The sequence below is a fragment of the Bubalus bubalis genome, chromosome 12 (genome assembly GCF_019923935.1).
Source record: "Bubalus bubalis isolate 160015118507 breed Murrah chromosome 12, NDDB_SH_1, whole genome shotgun sequence".
NCBI classification, from domain to species: Eukaryota; Metazoa; Chordata; class Mammalia; order Artiodactyla; family Bovidae; genus Bubalus; species Bubalus bubalis.
The window spans coordinates 4,865,224-4,881,847 of NC_059168.1; the positions used below are offsets into that span (position 1 = coordinate 4,865,224).

The following is a 16,624-nucleotide window of genomic DNA, read 5'->3' on the forward strand; positions in this document are numbered from 1 at the left end:
CCGGTACCTCCCATATGGAAAGGGCATGCTAACGCTTGTTCAATGACTATCTCAACTTCAATTATTTTAAGGCATTTTTCATGACCCTCCTCTTCCTCCACACTGCTTTTCAGAATAAGATGCCTGCAAATAATAATTACCCCTGGTGATCTTGATGACATCAGGTTTGCCTGAGTTGATCCCAAGGGGAGAGAACCTGGTAAGGAAAACTGGGCTCCACAAAGACGGTCCAGAGTAACCCAGCATTAAAAAGGCCAACACACCTCTTTCTTTAGGGGGGAGGCATACAGCATGTGGAACCTTAGTTTTCTGACCAGGGATGGGACCCATACCCCCTGCTCTGGAAGCTTGGAGTCTTAACCACTGGCCCACCAGGGAAGTCCCAGCCAATGCATCTTGTCCATGATTTACAGCGAAGGGAATCCGCTTGTGGGCCGTCACACTGATGCTCACCATTCTCCTTTAGAGTATTCTTTCACTCACTCACTCGTTTATTCATTCATCCCACAAGATCGTGAATTCTAAAGTCTAGACACTGGGGCCACCACGTGGGAAGGACACTGATACATGATGGACACACAACCAACCCAGCAGGCTGTACCTGAGAAGGAGCCCTGTGCGTGTGTCTGCAGGGGAGGAGATGCTTAGAAGAGGCCAAGAGATCCTGGGGATTCCTGCTGTGAGAGGCAGGTAACAGCCAGGAAAACACTCCCGGCAAAACTGGGAATACCCGCATGCTCCTCTAGGAGCTCCCGAAGTACCAACGGCCACTGGGACACCTTGAGCTGCCAGGTGAGGGGCAGGAAAGGGCTCCCACGACAGCGCCAGCACCACCAGCACCTCCCAGTCTACACGCTGTCCTCGCCGGCTGCTCCTCGCGGCCTTCCAGTGGAGGCAGCGTCCCCCACCCTTGACCCTGCACATGTGCATAAATCAATTATCTCATGGGTCCAGGCTTTCCCTCTTGCTCCACACCTGACCTGAGGTGGGCAGGGGAGGTATCCGTGGTATGATGGGTTAGGGGTCAGTATTGTAGGGAGACAGGAGTGAGGCGAGGCTGGGAACTTCAATCAAGCTCTTAAGAAAAAAACATATGATGGTTTAAACACTTGACTGCAGCATCCAGTTTTAAGTGACTTTCGCATTATCTAACACATATCCTTCTGGTATGAGAACTACTCAAGCTCTTTATGAACGCCAAGCCTTGCCTGGAGTGTAGAACAGAAAGGTCAAATGACGGAGCTCTTCCATATCCTCAGAAAAGACAAGAAAGGGTCAGAAGGAGCAGGATTTTTAACACAGTGAAGCCAAAAAGAGGACCAGTGTGTTGTGGTCTGCTCACTTTTCAGACAGACGCCAAAGCCAACTGAAGGAGGATGGCTTAAACACCAAATATTGGGACCCGAAACATGAAAGTGTGTTGAGAGAGAAAAACAGGACAAGTACATTAGCATTTCACACAATTTGCATTTAGCCTGAAACAAGGCCCCAGGAAAGAGAATTTAGACATAAAGTACAATATGTATTTTATTCAGCATACACTTAAATGCCAGGAAGGAAGCTGCCACACACTTCTGACAACTGTTTTCTCTGTAAACCTCTGCCACAAAACCAGAAATCATTACAAACTCCACAAACCAAACTTCAATTAATTATTTTCATTAATTCTACAGTGAAGAGATTTGTGACATAATGCTTTCCAGGAAGAATAAAAAATATTCTACCTCTGAAAATGATTTGACAGTCAACGTAAAATTTCAAACCAAATAATTGTATTATTGTAGCTGACAAAGCAATTCAACAAAAAGTATGTAAGGTGTCCAAACATTAAAAATATATTAAAATAAAGTTATTTTTTCTTTATAGGGAATTGCCACACCATCTGGTCTGATTTATCCTGGTGTTTTGCCCAGTACAATATCAGCTTTCTGAGAGCCATAAATTATTAGGTTATTCCAATGAAAAAATATGAGTGAAGAAAAAATATAGGTTGAAGAGGACATCCTGATTGTAAGTCTGAATACTCAGGAGAACACTAACATGGCAGAACAGCCCAGCCTAAGTGAATCTGTGCGTGAAACTAGTTCACAGGTGTGCATGTGAGATGATGATGATGAAAAGCACAGGCTTACTGAGAGGACCAGGCAAAATAATAACGTGCGTAACAATATAGAAATAAATCTTCAGCATTGAGCATTACCTCTTTGTCAGAGTGCTTCTGATTCTAATTAAGTTTGGGAAAAAAAATAACCAGGCAACCCCTGCCTGACTGGGAAGCATGGACTATTAAAAGATGCTTTTAAATAGTAGGGAGATGAATGGGGGCACCCGAATGTGAACACGGCCATATTTTTCATCTCAACTCTGCTGCTCTATCTTCCAGCTGATCCCCTTCATACAGCATCACCTCAGCCTGTGCAAAGGGGCCAGATGGAGGTGTAGCGCCTAGGTTTCTAAAGGAAGCATGGTTTTGTAAAGTCTTATTTAGGCAACTTGGGTGATTACCCTCTGAAAGGGTAAAGATCAAACAACACATGAACACCGGGCTCACTCTGACACTCCAGCCGCACACCTCCTTCTGTTTAAAACCTACATCAACCAACTGGTAAAATGTTTAAAAGAATATCCTTACCCGAATGATTTCTTCAACACAGCTGTTGGTTTCTCCAGATCGACTCTCCTGCAAGCAAAGGGTAAAAAACATTAAGCCTGATAGAACAGTCTTACGGTTACAATGAAGAGATGGCATTGAATAGAGTTTGGACAGGGTGCATGCCTCACAGGGGACGTACAGATGAACTCATTTCCTTAATGGGACAGCACCCATCATGGCTGAGACCACCCCCTTCCCCAACTGCTGCACCACAGACAGGGCAGTCAGAGCATCGCACACACCCCAGAGTTGCAGCATTGGACCCTCCAGCCATGTCAGCTCTAAGCAGGGCAGCCTCCTTAGGGGCAGAGCACACAACTGGCAGGTGTGAGCTCCATGCACCTGGGGCTCCGTCAAAGTGTGGAAGGAAAGGTGGCCTCTACTGCCAAGGTGCATCTAGTCCACCCACTGGATACGTGCAAGGGCCCTGCCAAGTACCAAGCACGACTCTGGTAGTTGTATCACCCCCAGAGCCTAGATTTACAGGGTAATGGGCTGAAACCTGAAAGATCAAAAGGAGACACATCCTCCGAGGGCAGGCTGGGTGTCATGTCACCCACACTGCCCTGTGCTGAAGGCGCGGTACAGGCTCCAAGGAATGGGGACATCAGGTCACGGCCGACTCTGGGGACCGTTTTAAGTTTCAGAGATGCTGTGTGGTCACTGCTGGTAACACACTGCCAGAGCACGGGAGGTGGTTTTGTGGGGACGTGAAAGCAGCGTTTGCGGTAGAAGTGCCAGCTGTGGTCTCAGTGAGACACTTCTCCGGCCTTTGATTCAGTGACATTGACCAGCACTCGGCGTGACCTCCCAGAATGAGGCTTTCTTCACAATGTCTTTCCCAAGCCCTCCCTGTTCTCTCTTTCCTTCTCATGGTCCTCTCTCCCCGACAAATGCTGACTTGCATATTGCTGGTTTTCCTCGTTTGCTCTAAGTCATCCTTTTGAGGGCAGGTTAGCCGTGACTTCCTCAGAGTAGCATCCCTGGCCCTGGAATATTCAGCCATGGAGCATTTACCTCTTCTCCAGGGCACTCACCAGGAGTAGTTCACACAGCACTTGCTCCTCTTCAGTGTGCTCACCATGACGGCGATTCACGGACCGACTCTGGAAAGATCTCTCCTCCCTCCAGGACACATACCCCGCCCACCTGGGGGCTCTGCGTCCTTCAGCACGTGCGTCACACAGCCTTAAGCGTGTGCGGTGAACGGGTGTCTGTCAGAAGGCACGAATGAACCTACTTCCTGCCGTTCCCAGGAGTGGGAACGCTGACCACAACCCGCTCGAGGACTTTCCAGTATTACAAAGGTTCTACCAAAGAGTGCACCTTCAAATCCCAGACCTCCCTGTGTGCCCCCCACTTTCTTTTCCTGGTGGTGGAGTATTTTATCAGAAATATTCCACACTTCACACTAGGTAAGGAGCATGGGTGAATGAAAGTATGTGAGGCTTGAAAAGGGCCTATACATGATTGAGATTTTTCCTACCCAGATATGGAAGATTTGTCCAAGGCTCCCAACTGAGGCGCAGAAGGTTTACATGACTTGCCCTCAGGCCACAGAACAGCAGGGCCTGGACCAGGAAACAGGACTCCTAATCCTCAGCTGTGTACATTTTGTCTTCCAGATGCTTTCCCCAATCCCAAAGGCTGTGCTGGAAATATATCCATTCTCAAACCTGAGCTCACTTGTTTGGCAAAGGTATTTCATCAGCATGGTTTCTAGGAGTTTTCTACAGCTTGCACACTTTAAAAAAAAAAAATTGTGGTAAGGTAAAATAAACATAAAATAAACGACTTTAACCATTTTAAATATATATGGCCTTTAACCATTTTAAGTATATAAGGCCTTTACTGGCCTTAAATGCATTCACAATGTCACATCTAATTGTAGGACGTTTCTGTCACCCTGAATGGAGGCCCCAGGCCCCTTAAGCAGGAACTCTTCATTCCCCCTCTCCCCAGCCCCTGGTAACCACTAATCTTTTTACTTTCTCTCACTATAGATTTTTCTATTCTAGATATTTCATATAAATGAATTTTGCATTATGTGACCTTTTGTGTCTGGCTGGTGTGTTTCACTCAGAATAATGTTTTCAAGGTTCACGTTGTAGCTTATGTCAGTACTTCATTCCTTTTTGTGGCTAAATAATATTCCACTATATTTGAATATTATCACATTTAATTTATCTATTCATCAGCTGATGGACATTTTGGTTTTTCTACTTTGCTGCGATAGCACTTCTATAAACATCTATGCACAAGTTTTTGATTGAATGCCTGTTTTCGCTTCTTTTGGGTTATAGACATAGGAGTTGAGTTGGTGGGTCATATGGCCATTCTATGCTTAGCTTTCTGAGGAGCTGCCACGGTGTTTTCCACAACAGCTATGACATTTTGCATTCTTGCCAGCAATGCGTGGAGGTCCTAATTTTTCCACATCTTCACCAAACACTTGTCATTTTCTGGTTTTGTTTTGGATAATAGCCATTCTACTGGGTTGAAATGGTAACTTATTGATGTTTTAATATGTATTTTTCTAAGGATTAAAGATGTTGAACGTGTTTTCATGTGAACATTGGCCCTTTGTGTATCTTTGGAGAAATGGCTTTTTCCCAGTTTTTCATTGGGTTGTTTGATTTTTTATTGTTTGGTTGTAGAGTTTTTGATATATTTTGGATAAAGACCCTTATCAGATATAAGATTTGCATATATTTTCACCCATTCTGTGGGTTGTATTTTCACTCTCTTCATAATGTGCATGGATGCACAAAATTTTTAATTTTGATGAAGTCCAACTTACCTATTTTTTTTCTTTATTGCTTCTCTGTTGAGGTTATTTCTAAGAAACTATAGCCAAATCCAAGGTTATGAAGATTTACCCATGTGTTCTTCCAAGAGTCTTACAGTTTTCGTTTTTATATTTAGGACTTTAATCCAATAGTTTGAGAACTTTTAGGTGACGTTTATTTCCTTACAAATTATTTGCTAAGTTTTAGTTAAAACAGGAACACTATTTTAGTTAAGATAGGAACACTATCTTGGTATACATGGTTCCTTTCTAGTCTCATCATTAAGAGATCAACAACAAAATGTGCAAAGCACAACTGTTGGTAACAGTGCATTAACATAATCTACATGTCTATCCCTGTAAAAAGCAGTGTTAAATATCAAGATAAGGTTAGAAGACCCAATGCTTTCACTAATATCTCATTCCTCTTTCCTATATTCATCCCTTCTTCTGTTTTCCCAAAAGTTCTATTTTGGCAAACACATTGACTACACCCCACAACTTGCATTTCCAGGGCCTTATTCCAGGACTGCTCTGGAAATGTCACCATCCTGATACTTCAGTCAAATTAGATCAGAGAGTTCTTTTTGAAACTGACTCAAACCCTATATTCTTTCCAGGGCAGCCAGAGGCAACCATTATAAAGGCCTCAGTGGTCCTTTGAACAATGATCTCTTTTGGAGTTCAGGTGAGAATGAATGGATGAATTGGAAAACATATCTTCGGACCCATGGACCACTCCTCTTATCCCACTTCCAAATTCCAACCCTAAATTCTCAATGTATTTGTTATTTTCCACCTTAAAAACAAACAGCCAAGGAAAATGTGACTTCACACTCTCCTGGTGGACTCACCCAGGCACACAACTTATTACAAAAACTCTTTATATGTTTGGTTCCTTAAAGTTAAGCTTACCCTGAATACCACACTTCAATTTCATTTGAAGTGATTTATGTCGATGACAGGTTCCTCTTAATATCTCACCTCATGATCCTATAAATTTCCACTACCCTTCTCTGTAAACGGAACACTCGGAGAGGGAAACAGCATAGAGGCCTTGTTAAATACTTCCCTTGTCAATGTAGATGAAGGACGTAGGGTTATTACATTCGGCCATCGCAATGGGAATTCCAACTGTGAGCTCTGAGGGTCTGGCCAGACATCAGGTCCTTCCTTCCTGGGAGGGCCCCTCACCCACCTGAGAAGGTGCCGGGAATGAGGCCAGAACACAGGCCTTCCGCAACAGTCTCAGGGAGTCCTACCTTTAAATTACAGGGCTGAAGGGCTTTGGCAAGGAACACTTTGGGCTTTTTCCGGAACATCTCTGACTCCGGGGGTTCCCAAAGGAAGGCACTACATCGGGTTTGAATTTCTCAGATCCTATGTTGTTTGGAGTGGATCCATGAGGCACAATATTGTAGACGGTTTGAAACAGAGGGAACCTTAGTGCTCATTTTACCCAATTGGATGACTTCAACAGATGAAGAAACTGTGACCCGAAGAAGTAGAGAGTCTTGTCCAAAATCATTTTTGGCAGCAAGGGACAGTCAAGGTAGAACCTACACACACCTGTTCAACACCAGTTCAGTGAATTTTACTACCTCATGCAATCTCTCCAAGCTCAACCTCTAGAACTGGCTCAACTTGAGGTCACTGTCATGCTTACTGAAGAGAAATGAAAGAATCTGGACAGTATTTAGGTAAATTTCCTCCTTTCTTCCCACACTGCAAATCATCCAGTTCTTAGTCACTCTGGATCTTACTCATTAACCTCAAACATCACATGGATAAACCAAAAGTGGAAGAGACAGGAGAGGAAGTGGAGAAAAAGAGTTAATACAACCATTTATTTCTTCTGTGACATTAACACACAACAGAGACAAGAATTTGTGCCCTCAGAGACTGGAGGACAGAATTCTACTTCACCTTTTCCAAATCTACAAAGGGGGTGGGTATGTAGGGTTGGAATGGGTTAGGCACAGGGGTTAGGGAGATCGGGGGGCCTTTTACCTGCTTTCTTTCTCAAAGTCTTTCTCAAATATGGTTTCAGCTGCAGTTGTACACTTTGATTATACTTACATTTTTAAAACTTTCAGTGTTTATGAACAAGATTAAAACATGCATGTAATTTACATCTCCAAATTTTTGTTTACATTTTTCACAATAAAGTCATTGCTTTCCTTGGAAAGGTACCCAAGGAGAAGGAGGGCTGCACAATGAAAATTTGAATTACTCTGTATTTTGTGGGGGTTTGGAGCTGTTGCTTCACACTGGGTTGCTGAGCTGTTGCTCCCTATTTACTCTGACTTTGATGAACCCACACCATCTCCCTATCATTACATTTTGAAATGTGTCATAACAGCCTCACCTCACTGAACCTCCAACTAAACTTCAATTAAAAGCGAGCAACCCCAGCTGATTCTTCTTCTCGACAGTGTTGTCGATCACGTTCCTTTTTCACAGAACTGCTTTCCTCAAATCTTTACCGCTTGAAAATACACACCACACACTGTCAGCACAACGTGAGAACGAGCCTGTGGGTAAGGAGCGCTTCAGCAATATCCAGGAGCATCCTATTTCCGAGAGCCTAAGCCCCTAATTACCATGCCAGGCACACAGGCCTGGAAGAAGCAAGCCGCGCTGAAGGAGAAGAGGCTCGAGCCAATCAGTGGGAAATGGCATTTCACGACGGAGGAGTGAAGCTGTACACATCCTATTTTCAAAAATAGTTTAACTCTTCATCAGACGCGTGGAAGGAGGAACTTTCATTCTAAAACAACACTGTTTTGAAGTCACAGTACCTCTGTCTGCAAGCACTCAAAAGGTCCTCAAACATTCAGGAACTGTTTATCACATGCAGAGTCTTAAAAACTTCTACAAAAGTATTCTTAAATGTCTTACTCTTTTTTTCAGAGCAGCATTTTGCATATATTTTATTTTGTTAATGTTTTTTTAATGGTGGTAAAAGTCACATAATATAAAACCTACTATTTTAACCACATTTAACTGTACAGATCAGTGGCACTGAGTACATTCACAGCTACGCAACTCTCACCACCATACACCTCCTGAATTTTTCACCTTCCTAAACTGTAACTCTGTCTCCATTCAACACCAGCTCCCCTTGGCATCTAACAATGTACCTTCTGACTATGAATTTGACTATTCTACATACCTTGTAGAAGACTAATCAAACTTGATTCAGAGGGAAACTGAGATACAAAGAAAGGACGTGTCCCATCAATGCCACCAAAGCAGTGACTGAGGATCTGAGCTCAGCTTCACGGGGGTGTTTAGGTTCACACATCCACGTGAAGCCCCTTCCTCTGACTGTATTCCTGGCCAGTCTCATCCGAGGGCAGAGCCACCTGAGGCCGGGAGCCAGCCGTGCTCTCCTCAGCAGGTTTTACATCAGACCTAGCACCTCCCCTTTCAGGCTGCCCTCTGCTCCCAGTCACCCCCGGGGCAGGCTGGCCTCATCTCTCTCGCATGTCCTCCTGATTTCCCGGATGTGCTCAGCAGATCTGGTCACCTCTTTTTCTGCTGCTCACACCCCCTCTTCCTCTCGGAACGACGGTCACCACCATCACTGAGACACTGACACATCCAGGGGAAAAAGAAAACACGGAATAAGAAGAGAAAGCTGTATCTCAAGAATGCAAACAAAATGGCAGCAGACGGTAGCAGTATTATTTTCAACGAAAGGACAGTTCATAAAGAAAACACTGAATTGGAGAGCACAACACAGAATGAGGAAACAATAGAGCATCAAAATAAGGTGTGTCAAGAAAAAGAAGAAAGAGCATCAAAATCAGGCATGCCAAGAAAAGAAAATAGAGTTCTTAAGGTTGGATGTCTCTAATCCACTTCTGCTTTTCCTAATAGACAAAGGATACCAAAAAGAAGACCCCAACCATATAAGGGGGATAGAGAATTTGAGAATAAAATTAAACAAGGCTAAACTGAGAGATATAATCAACCTAGACAGTTATGAGGAAACCCCAATGCTTCAAGTATACGTGAGACGGCTACTGAAGTGATCACATGGTGAGCTACAAAAGAGCATCAGAAAATTCCTAAAAGCAGTTATTTTATAGTCCAGACTCTATAGTCACAAGTTATCAAAACAATTAAGCCACGAATTAAAACAGTAGACATAAAAATCTCCTAGAATTTTTAGAATAAAACAAACATCACACAACTATAAATAAATCACATTTACAGGAAAATAAAATTATAATATGGCAAAGCAAAATAATGGGATATTATTAGAGCTAAATTCATACACTAAAAGCTTTCATTCTTTTTTAAAATAAAATGTATGTGCTAAGCAATCAATTAAAATTTTAAAATCAAGGAGACATACAAAAGGAAAATAACAAATAGAGAAAACCAATGAAATATTTATAAAACAAAAGTCATAATTTATAAAGCAAAAATATAATTTCTTAAAACAAAAACACATTACTCAAAACAATAATAGAAAGTCACTTCATTTTGATATTTGGCAAAACTAATACAATTATGTAAAGTTTAAAAATAAAATTTAAAAATAAAATTTAAAAAAAAATAAAAAAATAAAAACAATCCAGGAAAAAAAAAAGTCCAAATAAACATAATGTGTTATAAGAAGGGGATAAATATATGGAAGGGCTTGTAATCATAAGAAGACATTGATGTTAACATTAATATAGAAAATAATACTAATAAAGTTTGATGAAGTTGGTAACTTTCTGGGAAAAAAGCTGATATAAAAAATAAAGAAAAATGAGATTAGGCCTATAAATCTGAGCATGCAGGTTAAATTAAAAATTATCTTCAAATAAGGCTTTAAGCCAAATAGTTTTAAAGTGAAGGGCTTTAAACTTTCAAGGAAGAACTAATTTCCACATGTTTATTCTTCCAAAGTAGAAGGTAATGGAAAGCTATGTGATTTATTTTATTAAATTAGTATGAAAACCTCACATAAGAAAATAAATCAATCCTCCTCCAAAAATCTGTGTAAAATCCTTAAGGGATTATTTGTAAATATGATTCAATAAAATATTTTAAGAATTAGTGGAGACTTAGTGGGCTCTGTCCCAGGAATGCAAAAATAGTACAATCCTAGGGTAAGTAACGTATCACTAGGGAAAACATGTAAAACTGTTACCATCTCAGGCTTTTTTCCTGACCTCAGAAGATTTTTTGATCATATATCTAGAAAAGTCCAAAAGAGTCCACTGTTACTATTATTTTAAAGGGAGGTTTAAAAGTGGTTGGCTATTAACAGTCAAAGCTCAATAGCTCTTCTGTGCAGCAGCAATAAACACTTAAAAAATATGAAAAAGATCCCACCCACACTATCAAGAAAAATAAATGCGGAATAACCTTAACAAGACATGTTGAAGATCTGTAAGAAAAATCTTCAGAATTCTACTGAAAGATGAAATGCCTGAAAGAGACCGCTCCTAGCTTCTCCAACACCTTCCAACTCTATCATACAATACAAAGCTAAATAAATGTATTAATTAGGAGAAACTGCAAAGTGAATTATCTTAAAAAAAAAAAAAGGAGGTGAATGTCATGTAACAGAAAACCAACCATTTTTAAAGTGTACAATTTAGTGGCCTTTTATATATTCACAGTGTTGTGAGTCATAGGCATCCCTATTTAGTTTCAAACGTTTTCATCATCCCAAAGTGAAACACTGCACCCGTTAAGCAGTTTCTTCTCACTCCCCTTCATGCTAACTTTTCACTATGATTTTAGTATACTAATAAATACCATCCTGAATTGAAAAGAACAAAATGAGAAAAATGTTGTCGAGTGTCATTTACTTGTATTAGTAGATTTTACGGTGGATACGTCATCTCTCATTTATGTGTTTATGACCAGTTTCTGGCAGAGTTCTTGGCACAACAGAGTAAGCACTTGAAGATGTTTGTTGAATGAATAATAAATGGCCAATGTACAAAAAAATTTAAAAGACTATTAAAAAATTAAAGTCTTACACTTTAGTATGATTGGTCATCTATATTACAATGTCTTCACTTTAATGAAATAAAAAAAAAAAAAAACCAAAAAACACACAGAATTACCTTAAAGGCAAACTCTTAAAATAGCAACATTTATATACTTTATTAAAATTAAGCATATACCCATTAATAGAGAAATCATTAACAAGTCATTTGGCTTCCCTAATCTCCACATTTGTATCTGTAAATTAGGGAACAAGTATTAGCCTTCTATTAACAGGCAATGTTGTTAAAGAGTTAATAATCGATTTTTTCAGTCCGATTCCCAGCCATAGGACAAGATCTTTCAATCATGTTGCTATTTTTATGAGAATTAGCGATCTCAATGAGCGCTTGTAGTTAAAAATGCATTTGGTTTTCAGGAAGTTAAGGGGTCCGTCACTGCACTGACCTTGTCAAGTCTCTACTGATGGCACAAAGAGATTAAAACCAGAGGCAGTGGCTTTACATCCTAATCACTAATTGATATTGAGCGCTTTTCCAGGGGGCCATGTCTCAGTACAGAGCCCTGTGCTGTCTACCGGGGCCAGCCTCCACACTGTCCCGTCATAACTGGGTACAGAATTCACACACAGGAATGACGCACACGCGAGTCCCGCCTGTAGCCTGAAATGGACAAGACCACTTCAGGACTGTTCTTTGCTCTGTGTTTTCTCATCTACAACTGTGCGGTCACTACTTTTAGTGAGAAGAAGACCACACAGGCTCAGGTAAGAGTGACAAGGCTGAAGATATTTAACCCTCCCATGTCAGGCATTCTTCAGTGGGACTTCTAAATGTACCATTTCCTTTTTAATCCTGAATCTCATCCAGTATTCCATCTATATATTGTTGACTGCTGAATAACATGGGTTTGAACCATCTACTGGCCTATTTTTTCCAATAAATACAGTAACTGTGTTTTCATTTTACATATCTTTAAGAGAACTAAAGGTAGGGGAAAGTGTGTGTTTGGAGAGAGATCACAAGATGTGGAATTCAAAGAACTCAGAGCCGAGTCCTGATTCTATCCACACGGTTTCCTGTCCTTGGGTGATTCATTCATCAATTCATTTGTTTCAGAGGCAGAGATAGCAGTAAGTGAATTCTGGATTGTTCAAGGGTCAATTGTAATCTAATAACACATGTTATTTGTAGGTAGCAGAAGGCTTACTAATAGGGCAATCCTATAATCTATCCTTTTTTCCCCTTAAATAATGGAATGAAATGTACAAGAAAAAACATTTGATTACTGTGTATAGTGAGAACATGGTTTTCGTTTCTAATCATGAAATTCTGAACACAGAAACCTATAAGATGGAGAGAGTAATCCAGAGGGCCTGAAGAAATTAACCGATTAAGGAGATTTAGGGCTGCTCTGATTTGTGTCCCTTGGTAAGACGGATAATCAATTCTCTTTTAGCCCTGAAATGAAATGACTATTGGAAATGGTAAAAGTGGGGCTAAGTATTTGGCAAAATTCTATGTGACACAGTCTATTAATTTTACCTAACATTTTGCTAAGAGAAATAGAGATTCACAAACAACTCTTAACTCATTACAGACCAGGGGAATTTTGCAGAAACGCGACACCTGTGGCTGGCAAGTTGTATTCTGGCCAAAAATTAATTCTGTTACTTCATTAATGGTTTGCCAGTCATCACACTCAGTAGTTACACCTGATGCACCCGCAAAGTCTTCTCCAGCACGGTGAGTTTCATTTTGACTTTCCATACCAGAATCAATCACTAAGGTTTTTTGTCTTTTTGGTGGTCTAATACATCATCTGAATCAGAACTATATTCTGAAGAACGATCATCTTCTGAGACAGTAGTACATACGTTGCTTGGATAGCCAAAGTATCTGCATAAATTCACTGAAAAATTCTTCACTCAAAATGTTGCAATGCACCATCTTTGAAATTTTTACAGTAATAAACTTGTGTTTATAATACACACAAGGTTGGAACAAAAATCAAATGGAGCAAAATGTAAATGATAATGACAATCATAGTTGTATAATGAACCTTTCATCCATTTTAAGCTTTAACAATGTTGCAAGGTGTTGTTAATTGTATCACTCTTTAAGAATGGATTGATATGTCTCTGGTCAATAATGTGTAATATATTAAAGTCCCTCATGAGTTTTTCTCTTCATTATCATTTCACTTTTCCAGAAAGGTTTCATGTCATCTGGCCCTCAGAACAGGGTTCATCCTGTGCGTACACTTAACATAAACTCTTTCTATGTATGCCCTTGGAGGAGATATGCTATAAATATGTGCTGAATTAAGATATCCAGTTGAAATCAGCTGGGATAGGAGAGACGATTTACCTGCCAGGTGGAAGCAAGTAACCTTGGAGAACATGAGTAAGAGATCAGTATGCATTTTGATTGGCTGGTGAGAACTTTTTAATACTAGGAAGTTTTCTATCCTTAAATTCTATTCTGTAAATCTATCTACAATGCCATGCTCCTGCTGTTTAGGCACTAAGTCGTGTCTGACTCTTTGTTACCCCATGGACGGTAGCCCGCCATGCTCCTCTATCCATGGGATTCTTTGGGCAAGAATACTGGAGTGGGTTGCCATTCCCTTCTCCAGGGGATCTTCCCAACCCAGGGATCAAACCCATGTCTCCTGCTTGGCAGGCAGATTCTTTACCACTGAGCCACCTGGGAGGCACCCTACAATGCTATACTTAAAGATTTTCTTCTTCTTTTTTTTTCATTTATGCATATTTAACAGCATTTTCATTCTTTCTGTTAAGCCATCCTTTTAAAAAATTTTATTATATTTTAATTTTATTATTTATTTATTTGGCTGTGCTGGGTCTGAGTTGTGCCATGTGGGATCTAGTTCCCTGGCCAGAGATGGAACCCTGCATTGGGATTGTGGCGTCTTAGCCACTGGACCACCAGGAAAGTCCCAGCATTTTCATTCTTAAGTCTGCTGATGTAGTTTTACTGTTCATCTTGGAACATATTTGCAGGCTATCGCAACCTAACAGTCACAATAGGTTTTATCTTTTCCCTTCCACTGCCATAAAATGCTCAGTTACTTCAAAACCTGTGTGTGTCACAGGGTAAGGCAGAGTGAGTCCACTGGCCTGGGGAACCAGCGGTGCCTGGGGCTGAACCTGGATATGAATCCAAACATTTTCCCTTTCCTCCACCAGGGCAGGTCTCAGAAGGCCCCTGGCAGTGCCTGATGACCACTGAATTTCCATGTGAAATATGACCAGACAAAGAAAGCCATCTTCTGGTGACCCTCGCTGGGCAACTCCAGAAGACGAGAGGCACATCAGCTCCTGTGCCCCCACAATGCGGGGAGGAGAGCTGGACTGTTCGCCATCCCTAGTCTAAGGCCTCTGCGGGGCCCAATGAGAGGACAAACTCTCCATCTTCATTCCCTCACTGGGTCACAAAACCCCATGGAGTGATAAGCTGAAAGGAGAAAAACAGCGCTTCCCTGGCAGCTTAGTGGTAAAGAATCTGCCTGCCAACACAGGAGACACGGGTTTGATTCCTGATCTGGGAAGATCCCACGTGCTGCGGAGCAGTTGAGCCCATGAGCCACAGCTACCGAGCCCGTGCTCTAGAGCCTGTGCTCTGCAACAAGAGAAACCGCTGCAGTGAGAAGCCGGTACACTGCTACCAGGGAGTAGCCCCGCCTACCATGACAAGAGAAAAGCCTACCCAGCAGCCAGCAACGAAGACCCAGCACAGCCAAAAATAGACGAATAAACTTATGAGAAAAAACAAAAGGAGAAAAAAGATTTTACAAAGCAAAATCTGATGATAAGTAAATACCCCATTTCAACTATACTGTGATTATTATGGCAAGATGCTACCTGGGCAGAATGCAGACAGCCCCTCTTCACTGCTGCCTGGCGCCATATGTTAGGTCTTCCAAACACAGAAAGAACTGGAGAGAAAACCATTTGCTTAGGTCCCCTGTTGGTGGCACAGACTTTGACTTTTTTGGCTTCTCTGGTTAGGATGTTACCATATTTGATCAGAAGGCAGATTTCTGCATCTAGAATCTCTCTTTCCAAAGAAGAAAATTTTAACTGTGTTTATTGAAAAAAAAAATAAAAAGGGCTGAAATATAAAGAAAACACACCCATGATTATATTGGAACAATTCAATGATAAAGAACATTTTGCGATAAATGCCAAGAGCAGTCAAATGATGTCAAAAAGTGTAAATGAAAATTAGTCAAGGCTGTTTTCTATCTAACACTATGGCTTAAAAGTTCACAGGAAAAAAAAATCACTAAGTGATCTATTAACCCTCCTTTCTAACATAATACCAATGAATAACGATGTTTGAATATTGACTTGATTTCTACCACTGGGAAAGTAAATGATTTTTGAGTCTTTTAAAATTAATTCTTATTGGAGTTGAGTTGCTTTACAATGTTGTGTCAGTTTATGCTGTAGAGAAAAATGAAACAGTCATCCATATACATGTATCCCCTCCCTTTTAGGACCAAAATGAGGCTGCATGTACGAGGCATTTAGGAGAGTGCCTTCCACCCGACAGCCGATCAGTAAATAGGCCCAGTGATTTTATCTTAGAGTTAGGGAATATTTTAGTACTTGGAAAAGAAAGCAATGAACACTAGGGACCAGCATGAGGACCACAAAGACCAGATGATGTTCTCACTCCAATTTCCTCTGGTCTTTTTTTTTTTTTTGAGGCTGTGCTACACAGCAGCATTCGCAATCTTAGTTCCCCCACCAGGGACTGAACCCACACCCCCTTCAGTAGAAATGCAGATGGCAACCCACTCCAGTGTTCTTGCCTGGAGAATCCCAGGAACAGAGAAGCCTGGTGGGCTGCCATCTATGGGGTCACACAGAGTCGGACACGACTGAAGTGACTTAGCATAGCATAGCAACCACTGGACCACCAGGGAAGTCTTTCCTCTGGTCTTAAACATGATGTATCTAGATTTCTTTAAGGTATCTATCAAGGACTTAAAACATCTGCCAGTAGGTGAGCTGGAAATGTACAAACTGGTTATTAACATGGTCAGGTGAACTAGTACACAAGGAGTAAGTATCGTTCAAAACTTGCATGTTCTAGATGCCAGGGACTCAGTAACTGAACATAAGAGGCAAAAATTCCTGCCCTTGACATGTCTAGGTTCCAACGAAAAGGAATAGTAAAAAGATCTTGCAC

The 16,624-nt window shown here is 41.1% G+C and overlaps 1 protein-coding gene across 9 annotated transcripts in view; it reads right to left on the minus strand.

The window, feature by feature from the left end:
* The window catches only part of AFF3 (AF4/FMR2 family member 3), a 582,175-nt gene that overhangs the window by 307,513 nt on the left and 258,038 nt on the right, over positions 1-16,624 (minus strand). For all 9 annotated transcript variants that reach the window (XM_044925651.2, XM_044925654.2, XM_044925653.2 and 6 more), the window contains one exon: positions 2,633-2,680. In XM_044925651.2, coding sequence (XP_044781586.1) covers positions 2,633-2,680 — 48 coding nt within the window. The remainder of the gene's footprint in view (positions 1-2,632; positions 2,681-16,624) is intronic.